This window comes from Psammomys obesus, unplaced genomic scaffold (assembly GCF_907164565.1).
Source record: "Psammomys obesus unplaced genomic scaffold, mPsaObe1.curated_primary_1811, whole genome shotgun sequence".
Taxonomy (NCBI): Eukaryota; Metazoa; Chordata; class Mammalia; order Rodentia; family Muridae; genus Psammomys; species Psammomys obesus.
Window position 1 is genome coordinate 2,266,749 of NW_026585626.1, and position 25,875 is coordinate 2,292,623.

A 25,875-nucleotide genomic window follows, 5' to 3' on the forward strand; every position below is an offset into this window, starting at 1 on the left:
GTTCCTGCCTCTGGCTGTGCTTGCCCACATATCTGTAATAAACTTTCTCTTCCACCATACCTAGGAATGGTCATGTCCTTTCCTTTTTATTGCTTTGTTCCATTCCGTTCCCATATCAAAATGGGAGTGGAGCCACAGAGAAGAAATCCTGGACCAAAGCAAGACCAGAGCTCAGTAGGGCGAATATCAGTCTTAGAGCTAGCTCCATGCTGTTGAACTTCTGGTCCACTTGCTCTACTTTCCCAGGGTTGGAATTTCAGACGTACATCACCACACCCAATTTTATGCGGTGCTGGGGAATAAATCCAGGGCTTTATACATAACCAGGCAAGCACCCAACCCACGGATCTAGGCTTCTACACCCCACATATCGATGCTGAAGTAAAATTAATTATTTACATTTGGGGTGCATTGAGATCATTCGATACACAAATACAGTGTGCAAAAATCAAGTCAGGGCGATTAGTGTTTCCAGCTCTTTAAATTATTTAATACTTGTACATATTGGGAACCTTTGTTCCCCCTTCCCACCATTTTACTGCTTTATAAATATATAACAAATTGTTCTGGGTGTGTGCATTCTTTAATCCTGGTACTCAGGAGACAGAAGCAGGCAACTCTCTGTGAGTTCGAGGCCAGGACAGCTAGGGCAACCAGTAAGACTGTCTCAGGAAAAAAAAAAAAAAGTCAGTAACTGTCACCCACATAAGCAGCTTATTCCTCCTCCTTGCTTTCCTTCTTTTCTGCAGGTGTTGCCTCTCCTACACTGGTCAACATATGACTCTGTGGAGATGGGATCATTAGTTGATTTGTGTCAGAATCACATGTCAGCTAGACTCATAGCATACAGACAGCTAACACCATTAGGACCAGTTTGAGAGCAGCAGACCCCTGGCTTCCTAATTCAGTCCTGACTGTGTCAGGACTCTACATTGTTCTTGTAGCTTCCCTGTCTCCCCACCATCACCCCTTCCCCAACATAAACACACACACACACACTCACACACTCACACACGGGGGTCGGGGGAGCTGTCTCTCCTTTGTTCTGTAACTTTTAGGACAAGTTACAGTATCTAGAGGTTTCCATGCAGAAGAGGTAAATTCTTGGACCCCCCCCCCCGACTCCTTGATGTGGGGGAAATTTTACTATAATATGAAATTGAACCCAACCCTGATTCCTTCCCATCATTATTAAATTCATGGAGTCCTAAAAGCCAGAATCCTCTAGATCCTGTCTTATGAAATTCAACTTTCATTTTAGAAACACATCAGTCTCAGAGAAATTTATTTGAAAAAGGCTGTGGAGTTGAAAGCAATTGAGGGTTATTCTGGTTCTCTTACTCAGTGTGTGTGTGTGTGTGTGTGTGTGTGTGTGTGTGTGTGTGTGCATGTGTGTATGTGTGATGTGGTGTGTGTGTGTGTGCGTGCACATTCAGACAGAGTGTGTGCTGGGAGCTCCTGGGTTACTAAAGCAAGCGAAGAAGGTTAGAGAAGGTCAATTCAGTGTATTCCCACTGCGGGCAAACTCACTCTCACATCTAGTCTCCAAGTCCTCTGAGAGAGAGAGAGGGACTGTCTGGTTCATCCAGTTTTCATAATTAGTTCTTCAGGAAAATAGTTTTTCTTTTTTTTAAAAATTTAATTTGTTTTAAGGATTTCTTCATCTCACTTTATGTGTGTCCCTGGCTCTGGCTGTATACATGTCTGTGCACCTTGCGCGTGCCTGGTGCCCTCAGAGATCAGGATAGAGTATTAGATACCCTGCAGCTGGAGTTATGGACCTACCTCCTCCCGCAGACATCAACTACCAATGCATCCACAGCTGCGGGGTGGGATCTTCTCATCCTCTTCCCCCTGACCCATGGTGTCATGTTGAGTGGCTTGATTTTGTAAAGGTCTTATGCAGGCAACCACAGCTGTTGAGACCTCATGCATGCAGTCGTTCTCCCCAGCTCAGGCTCTTAGCATCTTTCTGCCCAGTCTTCTGTGATGTTCTCTGGGTCTTGCAGGTGAGGGTACGGTGGAGATACCGAGTTTTGTTAATGACAGTGGTCACTATGGGAGCAGCGTTACTGATCCTGGGGATAGCTGCTGCTAAGTCAATGACAATGGCTTATTAAGTTAAACCTGGAGTTCAGGTAGCAATAGATCACTCATATACAACACCAAGGTTTACCTCTATCTTTTATTTAAAAAAAAATTGTGTGTATATGAGCATGTTGTATGCAGGCATGGTGTGTCACCTGTTTTTACGTGGTTTTATGATCTTGCGTCAGAAGGAATTGCTATCCACATTATTCCTTTGGGCAGGGTGTCTTCATGAACCTGGGATTTATTTCTTTTTGCCAGGTGGTCAGTAAGCCCCACGGATCCTCCTGTCTCTTCTTCACTCATTTCTGGTGTTCTATAGGCATGTGCAGAACCTTTGCTGGTTTTTTAGGTGGACACTGGGATCTGAGCCCTGGTTCTCATGATTGCACATGTGTTCTTAACTTCTGAGTTCCTCAATTTTTTTGTTATACTATATTATATTATACTATATTAGATTATATTACATTATGTTATGTTACGTTACGTTACATATCATATCATATCATATCATATCATATCATATCATATCATATCATATCAATTTGGTGTGTGGGTGTGTGTGCGTGTGGTATAGGTTCCCTCGCACCATGGAGCATGTGTCATAGTCAGAAGATTCCTTTTGGAAGTCAATGTATTTTACATATTGAACCATTTTCCTGCCCATTACAAAGTCTTTAAATTAAAAATAATGAGGTGTTTTTTTTTTTTTTTTTGCCTAACAAAACAAGAATTTTATCCCTTATATTTAAGGTATAAGAGAATATTTTAAATGTCAAAAATCAGTCCCTTGAGTTAACATCAAAATACTTGCTTCTTCGCATCTTTCTTCTTTTTTGGTATAAGCACTTACTGATCTAAACTAGCTTCTTGTAAATGTCTTGAAGTGTCTCACAGGCTTTGGTGTGTTGTGTTTCTACTTCCATTTGTCTCAAGATAATTTTTAACTTCTCTTTTTTTTCCATTAGCCTATTGATTATTGAGGAGCACCTCGAGTTTCCTGGATTTTGTATTTTTTTTCAAGGATTCCAAAAGTAATATATATGCAACAAAGTCACTTGAGAGTATATTAATTTCTTTGTATGTATATACATTTTGGTGAATTTTGACTTTGTTTTTTGTTTTTGTTTTTGTTTTTTGGTCAATGTTTGTCATTGTTCTAGTTTCCTTTCTGTTGCTGTGATAAAAATCCTCCTAAAAAAAGCAACTTTGGGGAGAAAAGGAAATTTATCTTGCACTTCCAGGTCACAACCCATTACCGAAAGAAGTCAAGGTGAGAACTCCAAGCAGGAACCAGGACACAGGAGCCTTGAGGGAATGTTGCTTTCTGGCTAACTCTCTGGCTTGCTCAATTAGCTTTTTCAGCCCCTTTGTATCGGTTATTCTTCTATTGCTGTGTTAGGAGAAAGAGAAGGGAAGCTATATATAGACAGATGACTTCCTCCAGGTGTAGGTATTAGCAGAAAGTAGAGAGAGGAAGTGGGAGTAGCAAAGAGAGGATATCAAAGATGGTTCTGGAAATTTGGTTTATGGGTGGGAAAGAAACGTAGTATGTCATAAACAAACCAGCAGCAGTAACACTGAGCTGTTGATTCAGTAAGAAGAGGTAGGACCTGCTTTCTGAAGAGGGGGAGGACACTTCTCTGTTGAGGAAGAAGCATTTAGCAAACTGCTGGCTGGTTGTGAGTAAAGGGTTAGGCCAGGAGTGAAGAGCTGAGGATTAAACGAGATGGAGCTGGGTTGGAGAAAGTATACCAAGGACAGAGATTCCTTGAGGAAAGTCGACACTCTGCTCTCAGGAAAGAAGCCATACTCAGCCCCACAGGCCATGAGGAGTCTGGGGATCGGCAGCACAAAACAGCAGAGTGTCGATATGGCAGTTTAATGAGAGGGAAAACCAAAGAGACACAAATTTGGCTATGGGGAAAAAAAATTAAGTTTGTTGGTTGAAGAGAAAATGATCAAGCTTCCATTTTAAAAAAGTTGAAGGTGTACGTAGCAGGCTCGCAAGGCAGGGTTTGGTTTAATCACTTAAGTGGCTTTGTTTATTTATGTACACAGAGATGATAGCATCTGGGTATCCTGTGTGTGGTGATGACCAAAAAAGAGAGATACTTTAAGATGCAGGGAGAAAAGAAGTTAGAAAGTTGGAGGCAGGAGCTGCAAAGGCAAGCTCCGTAGAAGCCTTGACAACAAGGACAGTGACTCATCCACAGAGCAGCATTAAGCAATGTCAGAAAGTGAGAGTGCTGTACCACAGGGCATGACCTTAGGGCAAGTCACGGGACCACAGGGAGAGGGACAGCAGTTCAGGAGAGCTGGGAGAGACGGGTGCAGTGGGTGAACATCCACGTGGAGCTTAGTAGGGCTGGAGGATGGAGGGGAGAAAAGGCCTTTGGTCTGAAAAAGGGGGATTTGGGGTTTCCAATGGTGTGTCATGTCTCTCTTGAGTTCTGAGGCTCAGCAATTCAACTAGTTTATTTCGGTAAAAATGTCCCCATTCAGTGAGCAACTCAGCCTTTCCCAAGGATGGCAACCCTCCACAGTTTTCCTCCGACCCGTGAGTCACAAGATTTGGACTCCATGCTGAAGAGAGTGCTCGTGGAAGAAACTGCTTTAGAGTAAGTTGTCCATATTGTTGGATATTGGTTAAGCTTCCATTACACCTTGAAAAAAACAAAACAAAACAACAACAACAACAACAAAAGAAAGGAAAAAGATGGAAAGGAAGAGAGAATGAAAAAAAGTAAGAAAGTTAGAGAGATGGCTCAGCTGTTTAGAGTGCCTGCAGCCAGGATGCATGTATGGTGTGTGTGTGGGGGGGGAGGGGGGCAGGGGAGTGGCAGGTGTGAGGGAGACCTTACAACCAGCTACAACCAGCTACAGCGAATTGGGTACTTTCTTCTGGCCTCTGAGACTACCTGCACACAGAAGACATATACTTACAGAGATACACACACGCACACAACCACAGAAACACAAACACAAATACACATAAATAAAAGTAAATCTTGTTCTGTTGGTGCACACCTGTTAGGAGACAGACAGATCTCTGTGAATTCAAGGCCAGCCTAGTCTACAAATTGAGTTCTAAGTCAGCAAAGGCTGCATTGTGAGACCCTGTCTCAGTAAAACAGAACAAATAGCAACAACAACACCTCCCCCCCTCTTAAAATGCAAAGTTAGAGGTAGGACTCGGAAGAGCACATAGGATGGGTGTTTCTAGGCAAGCATTTTTATGCACAGCGTTATAGCTTTTATTGACCAGCATTCTTTCAGGAAATAGTGGGTATTCAATCCCTCTACATTCTAGGGAGCAAAACAGAGGTTTCACACCTTCTGATTAGACTGGCCATTTTGCTTTTCAAATCATCCCTTCCTTATCATCTAAGAAAGAAGGAACAATGGAACAATGCCCGCTCTGCAATTCTATCTCCACTTGATCTTATCCAAGGGTGCTGTCTTTGTTACAGTCACTATGGAGACTCACGCATGGGCACTTGATCTTGCAATCCGCCAGTGAATGGTGGACGTTCCTTCTGAGACCAAAGAACAGGAGGTTTTTAAGAGAGTTATTGTAAGGAATCAGAGCTGTAGAGAAGTTGTTTAATCTGAGTCCAGGACTGAGCAGGACATTGGTAATCACTGAGGTTAAAGCTTTTCCATTTGGACACAGCTTGGAATGTTTAAGTTTTTGGAAAAGCAAGGTGTGTTCCCTGTGTTAACTACTCCATTGCTGCCAAACTTTCCAAACTGTTTTGCTTAACAAATATTTATTGATTGAGGTCATTTCTTCTAATTTTGGTAATGAAGATTTGAAGATTAAGACATGCACTTTTCCCCCAAGGACCTCGAAGGCACACAGAGGTAAGCTGGCCATAGAATCACAGCACACTTCACACAGGCCACCATGGAGCCATGTGAGAGGAAGCTAGAAAAGGCCCCATCTCGACTACAGAAAATGGAGAGAAAGGTTTTTAGGTAAAGTACCATTTGATATGTCTCTTGAAAGCCCCCAAAGCGTTTTCTCTCTCTCTCTCTCTCTCTCTCTCGAAGAATAGATTTATCGAAGGGCTGAGAGACCACAGAAAACTAGCAGGAGGGATAACAACCATCCAGAAAAGAGGCTGAGCAGAAGAGTCAAGCCACAGAGACACACAGACACACACACACAAATATACAGACACGCACACAGAGAGGCACAGGCACACACAGAGACACACTGTTACTATGCTGCACTCTTTAACTTATTCTGACTGTACCTATGGTATCCAACAGCGCACTGAACACAAGACATACATAGAGTCACAGGACATGTGGGAACAGAACAATTTCGCTCTTGCTTAGACAGCTCTTCATGCTCTCTCTCCTTGAACTTAGCTCCTTACGCTTTCGGGTGTTCAAAGTTATTCTTGTTAAATTCCTGCCCTCCGTCCTAGCTTGGCCTAGTTGTAGGCCTCTGAATGGGCCTACAAAACTAGACACAAATTTCCTCCTGTGGATCAGACCTTAAGTCCCATCAGAAAGCAGTTCGTTACCCTAAATAGCCGTATGGACTTCTACTTTAAAGACAGACATATTTGTTTTATGTGTAAGAGTGTTTTGCTTGTTTGTACACATGTATACCGTGATCATGCGTGGTACCCACAGATGCTGAAATCGGGTGTTGGATCTCCTGGATGACTGTGAGCTGCTGGGAACCAAATCCAAGTTGTTCAAAAGAACAGCAAGTGGTTTGTTTTTTGGGTTTTGTTTTTCCTTGAATTTAATATGTTAAGCTGAGCAGTGGTCCCACACGCTTTAATTCCAGCCCTCTGGAAGGCAGAGAGGCAGGCGATGTCTGTATCCGAGGCCAGCCTGGTCTACAGAGTGAGTTCCAGGACAGCCAGGCTACACAGAGAAACCCTGTCTCAAAAAAAAAAACAAGAAAAAAATTAATGTTTTCGAGAATTGTATACATGAATACTGTATTTGCATCATTTCCACCCCTCCCATCCCGACTATGCTCTTGTCCCCCAACTCATGGCTTCCAAATTTATGACCCCCTTCTTTTCTTTTTTGAGATTTTTTATTTATTTTTTATGTGTAGGTGTTTGGCCTGCTTGTGTATTTGTGTGCCACATGGACGTCTCGTGTCCGAAGAGGCCAGCAGAGGGCATCATATTCTCTGGAACTGCAGTTACACAGTTGCCTGTGGCTTTTCTCCCATCATACTAGGAGACCTCGTCCTCACAGAGGCTTCCTTGTCGGGTTCAGTTTGATTCCTTCAAGTCCTGTGTCCAAAGTGAGTGTTGTCTTCAGCCATATGGTTTTACCTTCAAGTTCTAGGAAGCAACAAAGGGATGCAGCAGAAGTCTCTTGGACTTCTCTGACCAGCAGCTCTGAGGTTTTTCCTGCCTCATACTAGGTTTTTTGTTGTTGTTGTTGTTAGTTAGTCTATGGCTCTGGCAGGGAGTGTTATAGCCCAAATTGGTGTAATTGTTTAAACCACACATGTCATGTATTACGTGTGTAATACATGACTGCGCTCATGCTTCTATTTATATGTATTATGCACGTATTCTTTTGAAAGATTTATTATGTGTGTGTGAATGTTTTGCCTGCATGCACGCACGTGCAGTACATGAGTGTCTTCTGCCTGAGGTAGTTAAAAGAGGGCATCAGGTGCCCTGGAAATGAAGTTCCAGACAGTCATGAGCAGCCATGTGAGGGAAGGGGATGGAACCTTGATCCTCTACAAGAGTGGTTAGTGCTTTTAACCACTTAACCATGCCTCTTGTGTCCCATTGTGTGTATATTTTTAAGTAAAAATGAAATAACATTTCCCTATGGCCTTTCCAAACACACTTAGTCTTATTTACCCCTCTTTCCTCCTCTCCCTCTATTTTACCCTCCTCCTCCCCATGAAAGTCCTGGTGCTGTTTTCCCCACCCCACCCCCCAAAAAAAACACCACAGCAAGTGCTCTTAACTGCAGAGCAGTCTCTCCACCACCCCCACACTTACATTTTTTACAACTGAAAAATTGCTACAGCTTCCAAAGGGAAGCAGGATAGAGTTCAGAAACACGACACACACACACACACAAAGAGAAAGAGAGAGAGAGAGAGAGAAGATGGCAAAACTGGTGCTCCCTTCAATGCATGAGGTTTTTAACTAGAAAATGAAAAAAAAAATAGAGCCATTGAAAAATGCATTGATTAGGAATATACTTAAGGAAACGAAAAATTCTGGTGATGATGAGGTTGATTGAGGCCATAAAACCAGATTTGTACAGTCTTGGAAGAAGTATGAAAAGTTCAGATTAAGCCGGAGGTCAGAGGCAGTGATTTTATGGTGAAGATAAGATTGGTTGTATCCATTTTGGCCTCATTTATACCTTTCCATTTTAGCTATAGTCATGCTTTATTAATAGTTATGTTCTCTTTCTTTCTTTGGAGCCTAGGCAGAAAATCCATTATTTATGGTTGAATATTCACCATTTATAAGTAAGTAAAGACATCTGCCTGGCCATATTGAATACGTGGCTGTGAAGTAATCAGTGATTAAAGCATTTTACAATATGAAATGAAAGACATTTTTTCTTAGAGAATAGAGAAATGGTATTTTATATTCTAACTAGATTTAATTGATTATTATTATTTTATTTTATTTTTTTGGTTTATCACTGATACCAAAGAGCTTTTACTTAATTAGCAGTAAGCAGAATCAACTAAATTTTTTCATCAGGAGGCATAGGGGTTGCATGCCCATAATTCAGATGGGAGACTGAAGCAGGACAGCACTGGAGGCTAGCCTGGGCTACACAGCAAGAACTAGTCTAAAGCAAAAACAAAAACCAACCAAACAAACCTAACCCAACCCAAAAGGTATGTTAAAATTTGAGTTCAGGTGATTAATGTCCCCTAAGGACCCAATGGAATGTGAAAGCAGTGCAGAGACCAGAGAGAGAGGGAACAGGTCAGAAATGCAGTTCCCCAAATTAAACTCCCCCAGCTCAGAGCAACAAATCGTACGTTGCCTCAAGTAACTCAGATTTGTTTGTAAGGTGTTAACTGACTCTCTCTTTTTTAATATCTCACTTCATTTTCTTTTAAACAAAAAGACCTATAATAGTGGCAATAATTTGAATTTTTGAAGAATCCCTATCATACATGGGGACCTAGTAACCACCTCCCCTCACCTTTGGAAGCCTTGGGGATACCTTGAGAATTTCAAATTAAAATAATCCCATCTTCGCTCCCCAAATTCTGTATGTAATGATTGTATTTTTTTCAGAACTGTTTTGAATTTTACTAGAGAATTTTCCCTTCAGGGTTTAATGTTTGTTTGTTTGTTTTTTTTTTTTTTTTGAAAGATGAGATTGGAATTACTCCTTATATTAATTCTTAAGTACATTTCTTTCTTCCACAGAATGCTAAGAAAAAGAGCCAATGCTCAGCTAGCATACTAATCTACAAGTAAGGAAATGGGACCCCCTACCATAGCAGATTCCTTTCAGGCCTTCTTAGTGTTGTGTCTCTGTGCTAGTTTTTCACTGCTGAGATCAAACACCCAACAAGAGCAACTTGCAAGAGCAGAGGTTTGTTTTGGCTTACAGTTTCAGGGAACACAGCTGTTGTGGGAGTGGAGGGGAGGGGAGGGAAGGGAAAAGGAAGGAAAGGGAGGGGAAAGGGAGGAAAGGGGAGAAGAGGGAAAGGGAGGGGAGGGGAAGAGAAGGAAGGGGAGGGGAGGGGAAGGGAGGGGAGGAAAAGGGAAGGAAGGGGAAAGGAGGGGAGGAGAAAGGAGGGAAGGGGAGGGGAGGGGAAGGGAAAGGAGGGGAAGGGAGGAGGGGAGGGAAGGAGAGGGAAGGTCAGGGAAGGTGAGGGGAGGGGAAGGGAGGGGAGGGGAGGGGAGGCAGCCGGTCACACTATGTCTGCAGCCAGAAAGCTCAGCGAGCCAGGGATAAATGCTGAGAGCCATTCGCTTTTTCCTTTTGATCCAGTGTGAGACCCCGGAACACACCAAAACACTCAAGTCTCTTTGGTTGATATAAGCACCATGGTTGTTTTTGTTTGCTAAATTAATTAATTTTTGAGACAGGGGTTTGCTCTGTAATGCAGGCTTCATGTCTTAGCCTACGGAGTACTCAATGGCACCATTATGCTTGGGTCATTCATGCATTCCTTCAGTCATGCATGTATGTATGCATGCATGTGTGTATGTATGTACATATTCATGAGACAGGAAGTCTCTGTGTAGCTCAGACTTTCCTCCACCTCCAAATCCTACCTCAGCTTTCCTAGCAATGAAAATGCAGGCGACTGCCATCATGCTCAGGTCAAATTGGCTTGTTAATACTTATGCTAGAAAAAAAAAAATAGTCTCTGCCTTAATATAATATCATTGTAATAATTTCACCAAAAATAAATAATAAATAAAAGTTGGGTCGGGGTGTGGGATGTGTACAGGACTCCCTGTACACAGGCTGAGAAGCAAACGCAATTCCTCCAGCTAACGCCAAGGGGCACCCTCTCCTTCCCCTCGGTTTCTGGAAGGCCTTACTCTCTCTTCATCTGCACAAAGAGCCCGGCCTCCTCCCGGATGACATCACAAAGGGTCGGTTCTCCGCCCCTTCGGCGCCACCACGTGTGTCCCCGAGCTGAGTGGCCACCCGTCTCAGTCCCTCGCCGGCCGGTTTGGGCAGCGGAGGAGGCGAGTAGTTGTTAGAGGCTGGAGGCTTCGCTATGGGAAGTCGCTCCTTTGCACTGTCGCGGCCAGCCCTGCTCCCTGGTTCTCCGCAGCCGCTGTCGCTGGAGAGCACCGGGAGGCGCCGGCTGCGAGCGCGCCAGCTTCTCCGCGCCCGGGCGCCAGCGCCCCTGGGCAGGTGCTGAGCGCCTTCCCGAGCCTCCCCTGCTGCCTGCGTCTTCCGCCTGGCCGCCCGGCTGCTGCAGTGCACATGGGCTGCTGGAGGTAGATGGGCTCACCGCCCCGGAGGCGGCGGTGGATGCGGCGCTGGGCAGAAACAGCCACCGATTCCAGCAGCCGTGGGGCCGCGCGCTCCGGGCCCCCTGCGAGCCCCAGGCTCGGCCATGGGGACCTCGGCAAGCAGCATCACCACCCTCGCCTCTTGCAGCCGCGTCGCCGGCCAAGTCGGAGCCACTATGGTCGCCGCCTGCCTTCTCCTGGTGAGCGGTCGGAAGGGACCATGGGGTGGCGGCTGCGTTCGAGCCTATGTCCGGGAGCGGGGCGGGTCCTCGGGCCCGGAGTGCCGGCGGCGCGCGGTGGAAGCAGCTAGGTTGGAAGGATTGCTTACGAGGCAATAAATAGCCACACCGAGGAGGGCTTCTACTAGATAATTTCTTTTGGGAGATGAGCTAAGTCTGAGGAGTGCTAGAGACTTGTTTTTCTTACAATCTGGCTGCTTGAAGGAAGCGCGAGAGGTGGCCGCCCCGGCGTCCTGCGCATTTCAGGGCTTTTGCCCCCGGACTCGGCCTACCTCGCACCCCAACACCTAGCCTCACCCCAATATCATCCGCCGCCAGCCCCTCGGCGTGGTGCGAAGTCCGAGCAGTCCTGTCAGTGGCCAGCAGCCGGTCGTGGCCGCTGCTTTGTCGCTGCTGCAATGTCATGTCCGGATGCTACCGCAGTGGAGGCAGCGGGACCGGTGCGCCCCGGACCGCTGCATGCTTCCGCGCACGGGGCATTCCGGAGTAGGGGGCCAGGCCACCCCTTGCTTCAGCCTCCTTGTTTCTCTCCTCCCTCTTGGCTCGGATGGGTCCTGATTTCTGCACGTCAAAAGAAGACGACGAAGAAGAGTAGGGGGAAAAAGGACCCAGAGACCCATTCTCAGGCGCCTCCAAAGCACCGGCTCGGAGCCAACCGGCGCTCTGGCTCTTAGTAGAGGGGGAGGGGAAAGAGCTACATAAAGGAGGATTAATATTTTCCATCCTTTTATTTCTCCTTTTCTGTGTTTATACATGTCACCGCTCAAGATGATGCAGACTCCCTCGGAACCCAAATCTGGGGCGTGCCCCGAGCGCAGTCCTCCATCACTTTATCCGATCAAAGCCTGACATCATCCCTTATCCAAACTTCCTTCAGCCTGTCCCTTTATTTCCAGTAATCGGGGCCAAGTGGGGAATTAGGTGGAAGAAAATTTGAATTCAAACCCTTGAGTCGCCATAAACCAGCCATGTCTTTTATTCCTGCGAGGAGGATGAAGATTGTTAACTAAAAACCAAACAAAAACAAAAAAGAGTCTTTTCATGGTTGGGCTGTGTAAGGGAAGGCAGGCCTCTTGTCTCCATCTCCTAAAGGGCTTTCTGCCTGACCAGCCAAGATCTACTGCTTCCATCTCAAGGCAATGCAGTTGCTATGGCCTGGGAATTCATTCTACAGACACTCTGGTGTTTTCTCACTCTCTCTGTCTCTCTCTCTCTGTGTCTGTTTATGAGGAAGGCAGGGAGGGACTAAAGAAAGTTTGTTGTTGTTAGCATTTATAATGAGGCAAATCTCAATATCCCTTGGGAGACTCTTTTCTGTCCTTTTATAATAACGACAAAGTCCAAGTTTGTACTCTTTAAACAAGCGTGGATAGTCAGCAGTCAGGGAGTTGTTCTTGGGGGCAGTGAACTTGAATTGAGTGTCTTAAATTAGAGACTTTCTGGGATCAGCGATCCTAATGACTGGAGTTAGATCCCCGGAAGGCCTGAGAGCTGCTACTCAGCACGCATTGTCTGAGCCCCTGCCCCTCCCAAATACAATCCTTGTAGATTAGTCCGATGACATTCAGTATAAAGTTACTGCTCAATGTGTAGTACTTCATATATATATATTATATATTATATAATATTATATTATATTATATATATATATTACCTTTTAGCATGAAATAGGTACTTGAAGTTCTCAGTATAACAAGAATATATGCCTTAACTAACCAAAGAAAGGGCCCTGCTCCCTTTATTAAATTATCAAACCCAATTTACCCACAAGTTGCAGATTTGCAACTGCTGACCTGACAATGTAAATTTGACAGTTAAATGGCATTTACGAAGGGGTTTTAGGAACAAACTCAAGCCCCCTTGATCTTATGGTAACTAAAGCAGAGAGAGAGAGAGGCTTTACTTAAATTGATGGACTAGGAGAAGGGTGACCCGATCACCCCAGAGCGTGACCGAGGGGGTCTGCCAGGAACCACTGTGAACTGTGCGACAACCTCTTTCATCCCCACTTTGCATGCTCCAGTCATCCGCACAGGCTGTGCTGGTGTGTGCCACAGTGATCGGGTGACGTTGCTCTCAGGAGGATTTGCCCCATTGGTGATCTTGCTTGCATTCATGGCAGACACCAGGTGGGACAGCTCAAGTAAACATGCTGTGAGGTACTTGGAAGGCTATTGGGGGATATAGGGAGATCATTGCTGTATGTATGCAGCACGGTTAGATAAAGAAAATAAGGACGCCAGTCTCGATGGCTCTCAATTGCCTGTCTCCTGTTTTTTTCAAAGCAGTCGTTTTGTTTTTGTTTTTTTTTATCATGACGGGCTAGCTACATGAAAGCTCAGTATGGGCTCTGGCATAGGTACATATTGTATGACATATAAGATGGTATGTTTGTAGGGCAACCATATGAACTTGTTGAGAGAGCAGCCAGGTACTTTTTCTACAGTAGCTCATTCATTCCCACCATCCCTGACAAACAGGTGTTGCCTCCATTCTACGGATGAGAAAGTGGTCTCCAGGAATTTTCCTGGTCTGTTGTGGGTCACACCACATGTGCATGGTGGCTCTGGACTAGAGCTCCTTGGCTCCTACTCTCCCCCACCCATGTACCACACTGTGTGTTTCACAACTTCAAAATTGCTTGATGTTAAAGCGTAAGGACAGAGAAGGGTCGCCAGAAGAAAGCCGAGATGGCGGCTTGGTTGGTGGCAGAACGTAAGTGAGAACTACACACGACCTTTGGGATGAGTCTTTCTGGTTGTCCGCACTTCTGTTGTTGAGTTGAGGTGACTATGTCATGTTTGGGAGTTACACACGAGCTGAAAGACAGCATACATGTCGCAGGCTAAAATTCTGTAAATGAGGCATTAAGATTTGTGGTAGTCTAGGGACTGTCCCAGAAGGGCTTGCACAGGGCGATGCTGGATGCGGTCAGTGGTGTCTCTTGCCTTTAAGGATCTTTGTTTTGACTGTAGTGATGGACTGATTGTTAGTGCCAGTCAGGGGAGAAAAGAGACCTCCTTGATAAAGACGTTGGATCTGAAGCTTGGCAAACCACTCTTATTCATGGACTAAGAATTCCTGTATTAAAGGTGCAGGGAATACAGCAGAAAAGGGAGTGGAAAGAGGCTTAAAGCCAGAGGAACAGAAGCCTGCCCTGAGCCTGTGTCTCCTAGAAATGTCAGGAATGCTTCACCCAAGTAGTCTCAACAACATGGCTGCCTAAACAGGACTTGAACAGGGAGTGTACCAGGAGACACGCAAACGTGGAAGGGGACGACCTCACGAGACTCCAACCCTAGACAAAAAAATTAGAATTGTGGGCAACTAAGGAATGTATGTGTGTATGTGTTGTAATATATAGTCACATAATATTCATACATATGTATGCTACATATACATATGTATTGCACACATGTAAATGTAATCTATGTAACAACAATTAAAAAAGAGGCCATGAATTTGAGAAAGTGCAAGGTTGGTAAGGGGGAGAAGGGTTGGAGGGAGGAAATGGAAGGGAGAAAAGGAATGTCAGGCACAGGACCATTTACTTGCTTAGTAGCTTGTCCATCCGTCTTTTTGCTGGGCAGTTGACGTCTCACCATTTCTGGTCACCAAGAGAAAAAAAATTACCTTACCGATTAATTTTCTTTTGGTAGTGGGAAGTGGTGAGACACGTCATCAGACCATCTTTCTGCCTAGAGAGTGTCCACAGTTGGCCACCGTTACTGAGTTCTACCTTCTGACTTCAGGTGTATGTGAGAGGTCATCTGCTGGGCACTCGGCGACAAGCCCAAGTAGAACGTTAAGTCAGAGCTGGAGCTATGCGCAGAGGGCTTTCTCCTTTTTACGTACTTTAACTGTAGCCCTGTAGTGGCTTAGACTGTGGAGGCTGGAAAGGAACCCAACACTGCCGATCTAACACTCCACGCAGCTTGGCTGAGAGAACGATCAGCCTACGCTGAGGAAGTGACTGTTTTCTCATGTTGCCAAATCTACCCGGTGCACTCCTCAGTGAGGCGTCCTCCTAGGCAGTGGTAGCCCAGTGATAATGTGGGACTAGAACTTTGACATAAACCTAGTTTCAATGGCTCATAAAACGTGGCCATGGTCAAGAGAGCTGATTGAGTGTCACTCCAGTTGGCTCAATGGATGAGCATGCTAGACCCCGAGAGATACACGAATGTGATGTTCACATCTTTAAAATATGAAAGTCAGAAAAGGAAAACATGTCTATTTGAGGAAACTTTGCAATCTTGCTCTATCCATCTCAGTAAGGAAATTGACTTATGGGAAATTGGTAGTGAGGAGGAATAGCAGATCTTGTACTGGATTGAACAGTTCCTGATTTTACTCCAGGAGTTATCCTACAATCAGGCTGTAGAATAGGATCAGGCTTTCTCATCTGGACTAAAGGCTCTCTCTCAGATCCTGTCCAAACAGATAGGCAGACAGATAGAGCCTTTAGCACAATTAAGCAATTAAGCTAAATCTACCCAAAAAAGGTGGTGGTGGCACACACCTTTAATCCCAGCACTTCAGAGTCAGTGAATCTCTGTGACAGATCTCTGTGAGTTCAAGGCCAGCCTGGTCTACAAAGTGAGTTCCAGGACAGCTAAAGCTATTATATAGAGAGGCCCTGTCTCAAAAAGAAAACAAAACCAAAACCCCTTTGCATCTACATGGACACAGATCCACCGACTGCCTCCCTGAAGCATTTGGACAATGTCTATCAAGTTAGATAGAGCAAGCATCATTAATGCCACCTCTTTTTTCTTTTTTTTTCTTTTTCTTTTTTTTTTTTGAGGGGTAGTTTGCAGGCTACTGCCTTCCCCAATGGTCAGGACTCGGTTTGGCTTTTGGACTGGGTCTGGTGAGAAGCTGGTGTCTCCTCTATGTTGGAGGTTGGAATTTGGAGACAGCACACCTTGACTTTGCACTTGACTCCATTTTGAGGAGAGCCAAAGCCTCTTGGGAAGCTTGGTAGAAAAGTTGCAAGTTGGTTTTCGGCTTCCTCAGCTAGCATGTAAACTATTATTATTTTTTTCTTTTCTTTTGGTGACGGGAAATGGTGAGACACATCATCAGACTATTCACGGGCTGGGATGAATCTAGTGACTTCTCCTTACATAAACAGCTCTGCCTATTTTCCAGAAAGCGCTAATGGTCTGCTGGCCTCCTTCCCCCACACAGGCCTGGCAAACTGCGGTGAGGCCAGGTCACCACCAGCAACTTCTTGGCAAACTGAGGTACTTCTCCTCTCTGACAAGAGGAGCCCAGATTTTCTCAGAGCTTTGGTGGGTATCCAGTGGTCATTTGGAGTCAAATCTGTTTGGACCATGACATTTGGCTATATTTGATGGACCAAAATGACAACTGAAGCCATTAATAGGAGCAGCTTGGTCCCAGTTTTCAAGCAATAGGCTGGACTTTATTGCTTACTGCATCAGGGGCCGCCAAGCTTGTGTTCTTTAGGAATAGGGGTGAGATCGTGAATAAACACTGGCTTTCCTCAGTGTTTATATTTGTCAAATACCTAAAAGTCAACAGGATCTTAAGTTGGCTTGAATGCTGCCACCTGGTTGGGCAGTGTTTATTAACCCGGAGGAAGCTGGCAGAGGTCCAGAAGTGTGGGTCGGGCCTCTGCTGATGGCAGATTCGCAGTCACCGTCCATGAGGAGTGCTGAAGTCGGCGTCTCGTGTGTCCTGGCGTGGTGTCAGTGGGGAAGCCTTGCCCGTTTTGGTAGATGGTTTGGGAAAGCTGGGCCCGGGAAGGTGTAGGGCGCAGCGGGACCTGGGTGAGATGGCAGGGTGCTGTCACACCATACGCTTTCATGTTCTCTTCGGAATATTTGAACACCATCCATGACACTTCTTTGGAGTAAAACAAATTAAAAAGAATGGAGAAGCGCATGGCTATCCCAGTTAGAACAAGGCTAATTATCATAAATGTGATTATATATATATTTACTTTTCCATTTGTTCTTCTGCAACCAGAACCCCATGTGGTGGCTATGTACCTTGGCACCATTTGCAAATTCTGTTTGGCAGGGAAAAGGAACACTTGCTTACTGGATTTAAAAGAGAACATAGAGGCTGTCCGTGTGCCCTGGACTCAGGAGAGAGCAGCTGTGAAATCAGTAGAGCTCCTGCCGTAGCAGTCTTCGGAGGAGGGCCAAGCAAATGGCTGCTAACCTTCATATCGGGATATTATTTCAGTTATATAATATATCAAGTGTTACGTAAAGTATATGTATTAATTTATATATTATGTAAAGGGTCCTCATTTATTGAGTACTTAACCACTGCATTAAATATCATCTATAAAGCATTACACCATACATCTGTGACATCCCAGAGGTCACAGCCTTACCCCCATTTTACAGATTCCAGAATTCGGTTGGATAGTTTTTTTTTTTTTTTACACTTTTTTGCCAATTGTTAGGTTCTAGAGAGAGGAAATAAAATCTAGGTCAGCAGAGGTCACTTAGCTCTTTCTGCCAAGTCATGGGTACAGGATGGGTCACTTCAGTTCCCCATACATTCGTTTCCTCTAAAGAGCATGCTCTTTTTGTTTTCTGGATTTTGTGGTGGTGCCGGGATGCTTAGCCAAAACTCCTGGTAAGAGCATGGTGTGTTGGATTTGAGAGGGGAGGGTGTGGGGACACCGGTGAGCATTTTCCTATGGTGTGACTCGGACGGGCCGTGGTACCATGGTTGAGATGGAAAGACACTCCTGCAAATTGAAATGTTATAAATAGGGAATGGGCGTGTTGCTCTCCTGCAGCCTGGGTCACTTTGAAAAATATTTGCTTAGTGAGTAACGGTGCGGTGAGGGTTCTGCTTTGCCATGTAGTTTCTGCTCACTTGTTCTGAGCGCCGGAGGACCTGTTAGGGTCTTTCTTTGCTGCCAGCCTAATTGTTTGCAGAGGATAAGTTAACAGCATGTATCAGCTGTGGCTAGTATTTGTTCACTTTTATTTCAGTTCTTTGGGAAGTGGATTTAACTCCAGGATTTGAGTGGCTCACCCACGCTCTGAAAGTGACATGTCGGTTGCCACAGTTACTGGAAGCACCTTCATAAGCAAGCTGTTAGAAAAAAAAAAAAATGAGAGCTTCATACATGCACATGATATGTTTCCATCAAATCCAGAGCCCTCCACTCCCCTACCAACTTCTCCCAATACCTCCATCACTTCACTCTCCTGAGACTTTATGTGTTCTTTTTCTGAACCCGCTGAGTCCATGCTACCTGTATGTGCATGAGTGGAGGACCGTCTACCAGGGATGGACAGCCTGCCCGGAGCCCCAGCCCTGAAGAAAATGGAATCTCCCTCCCCAGACAGCCATCAATTCCCCATGGCTCCTCAGCTAAGGGCAAGACTTTATGGCTCCCTCTCTCGTCCATGCGAGCTTTTGGCTGGCTTGGTCTTGCACAGGTCTTATGTGTGCTGTCTCAACCACTGTGAGTTCATGTGTGCAGCGGCCCAGCATTTCTAGCAAATACTGTTTCACTATGGTCATACGAATCCTTCTGGATCTTACAGTTTTTCTCCTCCCCTCTTCTGTGACATGCTGAAGCCTGTGGGGTGGGGGTGTGACTCGGAGGTCCCATCTAGAGCTGAGCATGGCACAGTCTCCTATTCTCTGCCCACTGACCGGTTGTGGGTCTCTTTTTTGATCTTCATCTACTGTACGGAGCATTGACTCTGAGGAGGGTTGGGAGCTGTACTGATTAAACGAGCTTTAACTGTATCTGTTTGTAGACTGTAGCCTTATTAGACCAGAGGAAGACAAAAGCTGGGAGGAAATTACTTGATTACTAGTCCTGGGAAAGATTGGAATCTTGTCTCTCAGAAACCTTTGTGACAAGACCACGGTCTAATTTCAGTATAGACATGCTGGCTCTGCTCTGCAAGGAATGGGAGAGGAAGGGGCAAGAAAACTCGCAGGCAAAGGTGACAAAAGTTTCGAGAACAGTCTAACTAGTGTGTTCACGCTTATTTATGGCCCACTTTTCTTTCCGTACTTATTTTTATTTCCCTTACAGAGGTTTTCATCAGTTTACTAAAATGTAAGAAACATCTGATTGGGTTACAGGTGTGATTAGATCGTGGGTGTGTAGAAGGGAAACACTTTCCCTGGTCTCCCCTTTCAGGTCATAGAAAGGAGGATGTTTTATGGTGATCATCATCAAGCAGAAGGGAAAGAATCTCCATGGAAGGGAACACTGTGGAAAAGCCCAAGTGTAAGGCGGAATCTGTGTCCTGTGACCTCTGGCCACCATGGCTGGGGCTCTGTGAAATGGAAGCTTGGTGGGAAGAGGGAGCAGCAGACTTTCATGTGGGGCCCTTGAAGGTGTGACGACATCACTCAGTGCAAAAGAAGCCGTAAACAACATGGCCTGAAAGATTTTTTTTTTAAAGCCACATATATTTGTTTATTTGTGTGTATGTGTGGGTGCGTTGTGTTTGTGATATGCGTGTGTGTGCAGGTGACTTCAGAGGCCAGAAAAGGGTGTCGTATCCCCAGGAACTCAAGTTAGTGGCAGTTTTGAGACTGGGTGCTGGGAACCAAATTCCAGTCCTCTGCAAAGTGCTCTTAACCACTGGGCATCTCTGCCACCTGCAAATATTAAAACAAACAAGCAAACAAACAAAAAAAAAGTTTTAATTAATTAAGAATTTTGTTTAGTGTGTTTTGGTTCTTATCACTCCTCCCAGGCTCCTTCCAGATCCACCCCCACCCCTTTCTTATCCAACTTTCTCACTGTCTCCCACCTCCCTGCATTGAGTCCAGTCCATGTGGGCATCAGGCCACGGACTATAAGAAAAAAACAAACCAAACCAAACCCCGTTTTCTCATGTGGATAATAGAACGGGCCTTGTACATGCTGAACAATGTTCTATCACTGAGTTCCACTTTCAGCTCTCAGGTCGATCTGGAAGCCTGGTCTGGGTTAGAGAAAGGAATCCTGGAAGCAGGAGGCCAGATGTTTTCACAGGGTGGAGATCACGGTCCTGGGATAGTGTCAGTGAAGATGACAGCGTTAAAATTTTCGGGAATTTACCGGTGGTGTCCTGGGTTCCTAAATTGAAGTCTGTTGATGGGAAGGACAGGCTGGGGGAGGGGCGGGCTGAGGTGTTTATTGAGAAAGTTCGTGGCATCTGTGACGTGTCCACGGGCCCAGGTCTTTATCTTGCCGTTTAAAAAACAGCTGACGCTCTGCAGTTTCCAAGTGTGTTGAGGCATCGCAACAGTCGCCAGATGTTAGAGGTGCCTTCATTCCTGCCCAGCATTCGGCGGCGCAGACATCTCCATATACTCCAAAGCTCTGCCCCCTGATAGGTTGCTTCCCCCGGGGTGCATTCCCCAAGTGACATTGCCAGGTCAGAGGAAGCGAATGAGTGGTTTTATGGTCCTCGCTGAAGACTGCCAGATTGTTTTTAGGAAGACAATCAATTCAGAATGCCACCAGCCACCTATAAATGTGCTTTCTAGCCCATGAACCTGCCAGCCCTGGATTTTATCATTGCAAATTACTTATGCTCTTTTCAATTCAGATATGTAAGGACCTTTGGCCGTCTCAGTGATGTTTTTGGCATTTCTAGGGACACACCTGCATGATGCTTGCCTTTTAATGACTTGTGTCTTACCATTATGTAGATGTTATGGGAACCTTATTTTTATTAATTCTACTTATCTTTTCTGGTTATAAGTTCTTATTAGCGATATATGACATTGTTTTACATTCTATTCAATAGGATCTTCTACATTCTATTTATCTGTTTGTATTGTGTGTGTGCGGAGTGTGGGGATCTTCACGCCACGGTGCACGGGTGGAGGGGAGAGGCAACTTAGGGGGTCTGTGGGTCCTCTGGGTAGAAATCCTGCCTGTCAGGCTCAGTGTTAGGCCCCTCTGCCCACTGATCCATCTCACAAGAACTATATCCCATTTTTAATGTTACTATAGTAATATGGAAAATTAAGCTTGTGTTATCAACCCTTTTTAATTCTGAGAATATTCTTTTTCTTGCTTTCTGCCCATTTTGTTAGGAATTCATCCTCTGACAGGTAGTAAGTACAAAGGATCCCCATCACTTTGGATTTTGTGATGTTATTGTCTGACTGACTGTTGGCCCTGTTGGCTGACGTTTCTGGATGTTGGTGTGTTCTGATGGATAGCTGTACACACTGTAAGTGTGGAAAGGCTTCGTGGGTAAACACACAGGGGAGTGCTGGACACAGCCGATTTGCCTTGTCGGGCAGTTCCTCAGTGGAGTCACCTGGACTATCACCGGATAGCTTGCTATGATAATTGTACCTTTCCAAGAAAAGCTGTAAGGAGTCCTTTCTGAACTCTAGGACTAGGGTATCAGTAAACTTTTTTCTGTAAAGTGCTGGGCAGTGTTTTCATGGAAAGATACCTGTGCTAACTACTTAATTCCTCCTTTGTGTAGACATAGCATCGCTAGACAGTGGCTCAAAGAATGAGCCTGGCTGTTTCAATAAAACTTTATTTGTAGACACTGAAATTTGAATCTCATGTAGTTTTCACTGGCACTATATGTTATTCTTTTCATTTCTCCTCACCTCGAAGCTATTCAGAATATTAAAAAAATCATTGTTTAGCCTGTGGGCTGCAAAAAAATGGGAGGGGATGGAGTCAAGTCTGGACCAGGGTGTTAATATCGTGTGAGACCCAACTGGGGAAAATTACTCTGAAAAACCCTTACTTAACTGTGCTCTGGGCATCTAAAGTGAGATTATTAATTGTAAATTATTTCTCTTTTGTGTTTTTTAATTTGTTATAAACCAAGATTTATTTCATTTTAATTAATTAACTAACTTACTTTGAGATAGAATCTCGGGTTGTCTAGGCTGACCCAAGGCTGACCTTGAAGTGCTTCCGTTTTGAGTGCTGGGATGACAGTGTGCTGATGGTGGAACTCAGGGGTTTGTGTAAGCACTCTAAGTTGACCATCAACCCCAGAGCCTCAAGAATTGGCTTTTTGTTTTTGTTTTTGTTTTTTAAATATATTTTGAAAAATAGCCTTTGTTTGTTTTTCTCGTCTTTCTCTTGACATATGCTTTAAAAGCAAACCACTATGGTATGTTCTGTGCCCAGAGAAGTATGTCTTGGGATTATAATCTTTTATTAAATTAAGTAAAATAAATAAGCAAACTTTTGGCTTTTGAGAAAGACTCTCCCTATGCAAATCAGCCTGAATAGGAGCTCAGTGTCTGACCTGAGCCAAAGCTGACCTTGAATTTGTGATCCTCCTGCCTTTACATCCTAATTTCTGGGATCACAGGCGTGAACAACCATGTCAGTAGGCAGCTACCACCACATACACAGACAAGCGCCTAGCTGCCGGTTTTTGTTTCTTTTGTTTTGATCTGGTTATGCTGTGGATCCCTGCCTGACCTTGAATACACTATGTATACCAGGTTGGCCTTGAACTCACTAAGTATATCAAGCTGGCTTTGAACTCATTATGTACATCAAGCTAGTCTTGAACTCACTATGCAGATAGACCAAGTACGCCTTGAACTTGTGATGTCCCTCCTGCCTCTGTCCCCTGAGTGCTAGAACTACAGGTGTGTGGCATTCTGTTAAAATCTAGAATTTAAAAAAAATCTAGAATTTAGGGGCTGGAAATGTAACCTGCCTAGCACACACACAGCCATGATTTAATTCCAGCACAACAAATAAAACACAAATAATAAAAGGAAAAAAATCTCAAATTTTTGTTATGTATCTCAGGAGTCATATATTTGCGACATAATTGAAATGTTTTTTTTTAAAAAGATTGTCTAATCTCAAGGAAATGAACTTAAAGTATAGTAAAATAATAAATTGGCGGGGTGATAACTTCCCAAACTAATATTAACGCAGCAATGTTCTCTGGGCTCTTTTTGTGTGAACCATTAATTATCTAAACAACTTTGAACAGTGGTTATTATTGCCTTGTCCAGTTTACAAGTGAAGAGGTAGAGGCTTGGAGGATTGAGCCACTTCCAGGATAGAAGGATTGGAGAAATTTAAAGTGATTTGCCTCTCAGACTAGAAACAGGATTGTCCAGCTGACACTAACAAGATAGCCTCAATTCACTTCTGACCCCTGTTTGCTTGGAGGTAGTATTTAATGCTTCAGGTTGGAAGGCCTGCTTCCATAAGACTCATCCTGACTTCAAACATCAATAGCAAAAACCCAGGTTGTAATCTGTGCTTCATGTTGAACACAAATCAGAGTTTCCATGGCCCTCTAGGGTTCAGTTAACTTGTGAACATGGATTCACATATCTCAGGGAAAATACTTTCTGAATAGCATTAGTTTCTATAGAAAGATTATAAGGAATACAGAAGAAGGCATGTATAGGACAGCCATGGAAGAGGCTCGGTGAACTCACCGCTGTGGACACACTACCCTCCAGATATTTACACCTGTTCAGTTAGCTGTGAGCTCTCTCAACCTTGTCCTTTTGGGATTTTATGGAGGACTCATTATGTAGGCATGATTGACTACATCATTAGCCATTGGTGAGTAACTTAATGTTCAGCCCCTCTCCCCATCCCAGAGATTGGGGTGGAGCTGGAATGACAAGCTGTCTCTAAAAGCCTCATGTTTTCTGACCCCGAGACTCCATCTTGGTGGAGCTATCTCAGAGACCTCAGCCTTGGTCATCTCATTTAACATACAGAACATCCTAATAACACCTGCTTTGAGGTGATGGGAACCACGGAGAGAGACCAAATCTGTGTTTCTTATTATCATGGTATCACATCCAGCTAATACCTGAAAGAGCAGGGTCTATGTGGTACAGTCTAGGCTCAGATAGGATTTCCTTATACTTGGAAGCCTCAGTTGCTGCATTGGCAGGAAAAGTGGCTTTTGCCTGGGTTTATACGCTCTTCCAGACATGCCAGTCAGCATGAAGCAACTTCCTTCCATCTTCTCCTATGTTGTCTATATAATACTACTTCATTTATTACCCTATTGGCACCTCTCAGCAAGCACAGGGCAGAGAGATAGCTACTGTGATGGAGGGAGATGATTCTGTGTTCGAGTGACTGAATGCTGTATGCAGACTGTCTCCTGCATTGCAGGTTCCAGAGAAAACAGCTCCTGGGCAAAATCTACCCTGTTTTTTTCCTCTCCCGTGTCCCCTGAGCTTGCTTCATTCTGTTCCTACAGTCAGCACATTCTGGCTTTGGCATTCTCTATAGCAAAAGAAAACAGTTGCTGTTTCTTTTGCTTTGGCTCTTCCTTCCCTTCATCCTTCCCTCTATCCCCCTCTCTCTTTCTCAATCCTTCTCTCCCTCCTTCCCTTCTTCCTTTTTGCTTTCCTTTTTTCCTTATCAGAGAGGGCAGTAGGAAATAAGAGAGCCAACTAAGTTTATATAACATAACTGGAAATATTCTGTCTGTCTGTGGTTTGTGGAAATTTTATTCCTGAAGTGTTCCTTTTTATGCATGCCCTCTACCCCCCTCCCCCACCTTGCTTCAAATCCGGGGAATTCTAGCCATACAGTGTCTTTATATGATAAATTAGAAATGATGCCCCAGATAAAATAGTCAACAATTCTAACGACTGCCCAGTTCTCCATGACTGTTACCCTTTGTCATCTGTTAGCATATTTTATAGTCATCCTCACAGAGAAACTTGATTACCTTGCAATCTCTACAGTAACTAAATTTCTTATTTAAAAAAATTATACATATACAACATTGAAAAAAAATGTGTCAAACTCCAGAACAATTTTCTTGCTTCTTAATAAAGAAAAGCAGGTCTATCTCTGTGTTGAGTTTGCTCATTTCACATTGAAGTGTTATTAGAACTTGAGAGGGAATGAAAGTGACATAAATCTGGGGCAGGGGTGATGGATGGCTCGGTGGGTAAGATGCTGGCTGTGCAAGCATGAAGACCTGAGTTTGAATCCTTATCACTCATGTCAAAACCTGGATGTGGCCTGTGTGCACCTGTAACCCTAGCATTGTGGAGGCTGGAGACAGGAGGATTGCTGGGACTTACTGGCTGCCAACCTAGATGAAATAGGAAGTTTCAGGTTCAATGAGAGAACCTTGTCTTAAGGCAAGAAAGTTGAGGGCAAAGGAGCAGGACACTCTTCAACCTCCTTCTGCCTTCCCATAGGCATGTTCACCTGGACACAGATGTTCACCACATACACACAAACACACAAACACACTTACACATGCTTACACACACACACACACACACACACACACACATGAACAGAGAGAGACAGACAGACAACAATGTGAATGACCTGAACCTGTTGTAACCCTTGAACTACAAGGGATCTCTTGTTTGTTTGAAGGATGAGGTCATGGAAGGAGAATTGCTGAAGAACAAGCAGATGTCAACGTTCTGACGTGTGTTCACACATCTGGGTGCTTCTTGTCTTCAGTTAGGTCCATCTCTGTGCTGTAAAATGCAGGTGACACATCATAGGTGTGTTCTAGGCCACCAGGATGAGGCCGTGGACGCCTTCACAGAGAGTCGTGTAACCCAAGCTTTCCACTTGACATTTCTTTCTTTCTTTCTTTTTTTTAAGC

At 44.5% G+C, this 25,875-nt stretch overlaps 1 protein-coding gene across 1 annotated transcript in view; it reads left to right on the top strand.

The window, feature by feature from the left end:
- The first annotated feature begins 10,678 nt into the window (after positions 1 to 10,678).
- Tnfrsf21 (TNF receptor superfamily member 21) overlaps positions 10,679 to 25,875 on the top strand; it is a 74,307-nt gene continuing 59,110 nt past the window's right edge. The window contains exon 1 of the mRNA XM_055612196.1: positions 10,679 to 11,254. Coding sequence (XP_055468171.1) covers positions 11,159 to 11,254 — 96 coding nt within the window. The 5' untranslated portion in view covers positions 10,679 to 11,158. The remainder of the gene's footprint in view (positions 11,255 to 25,875) is intronic.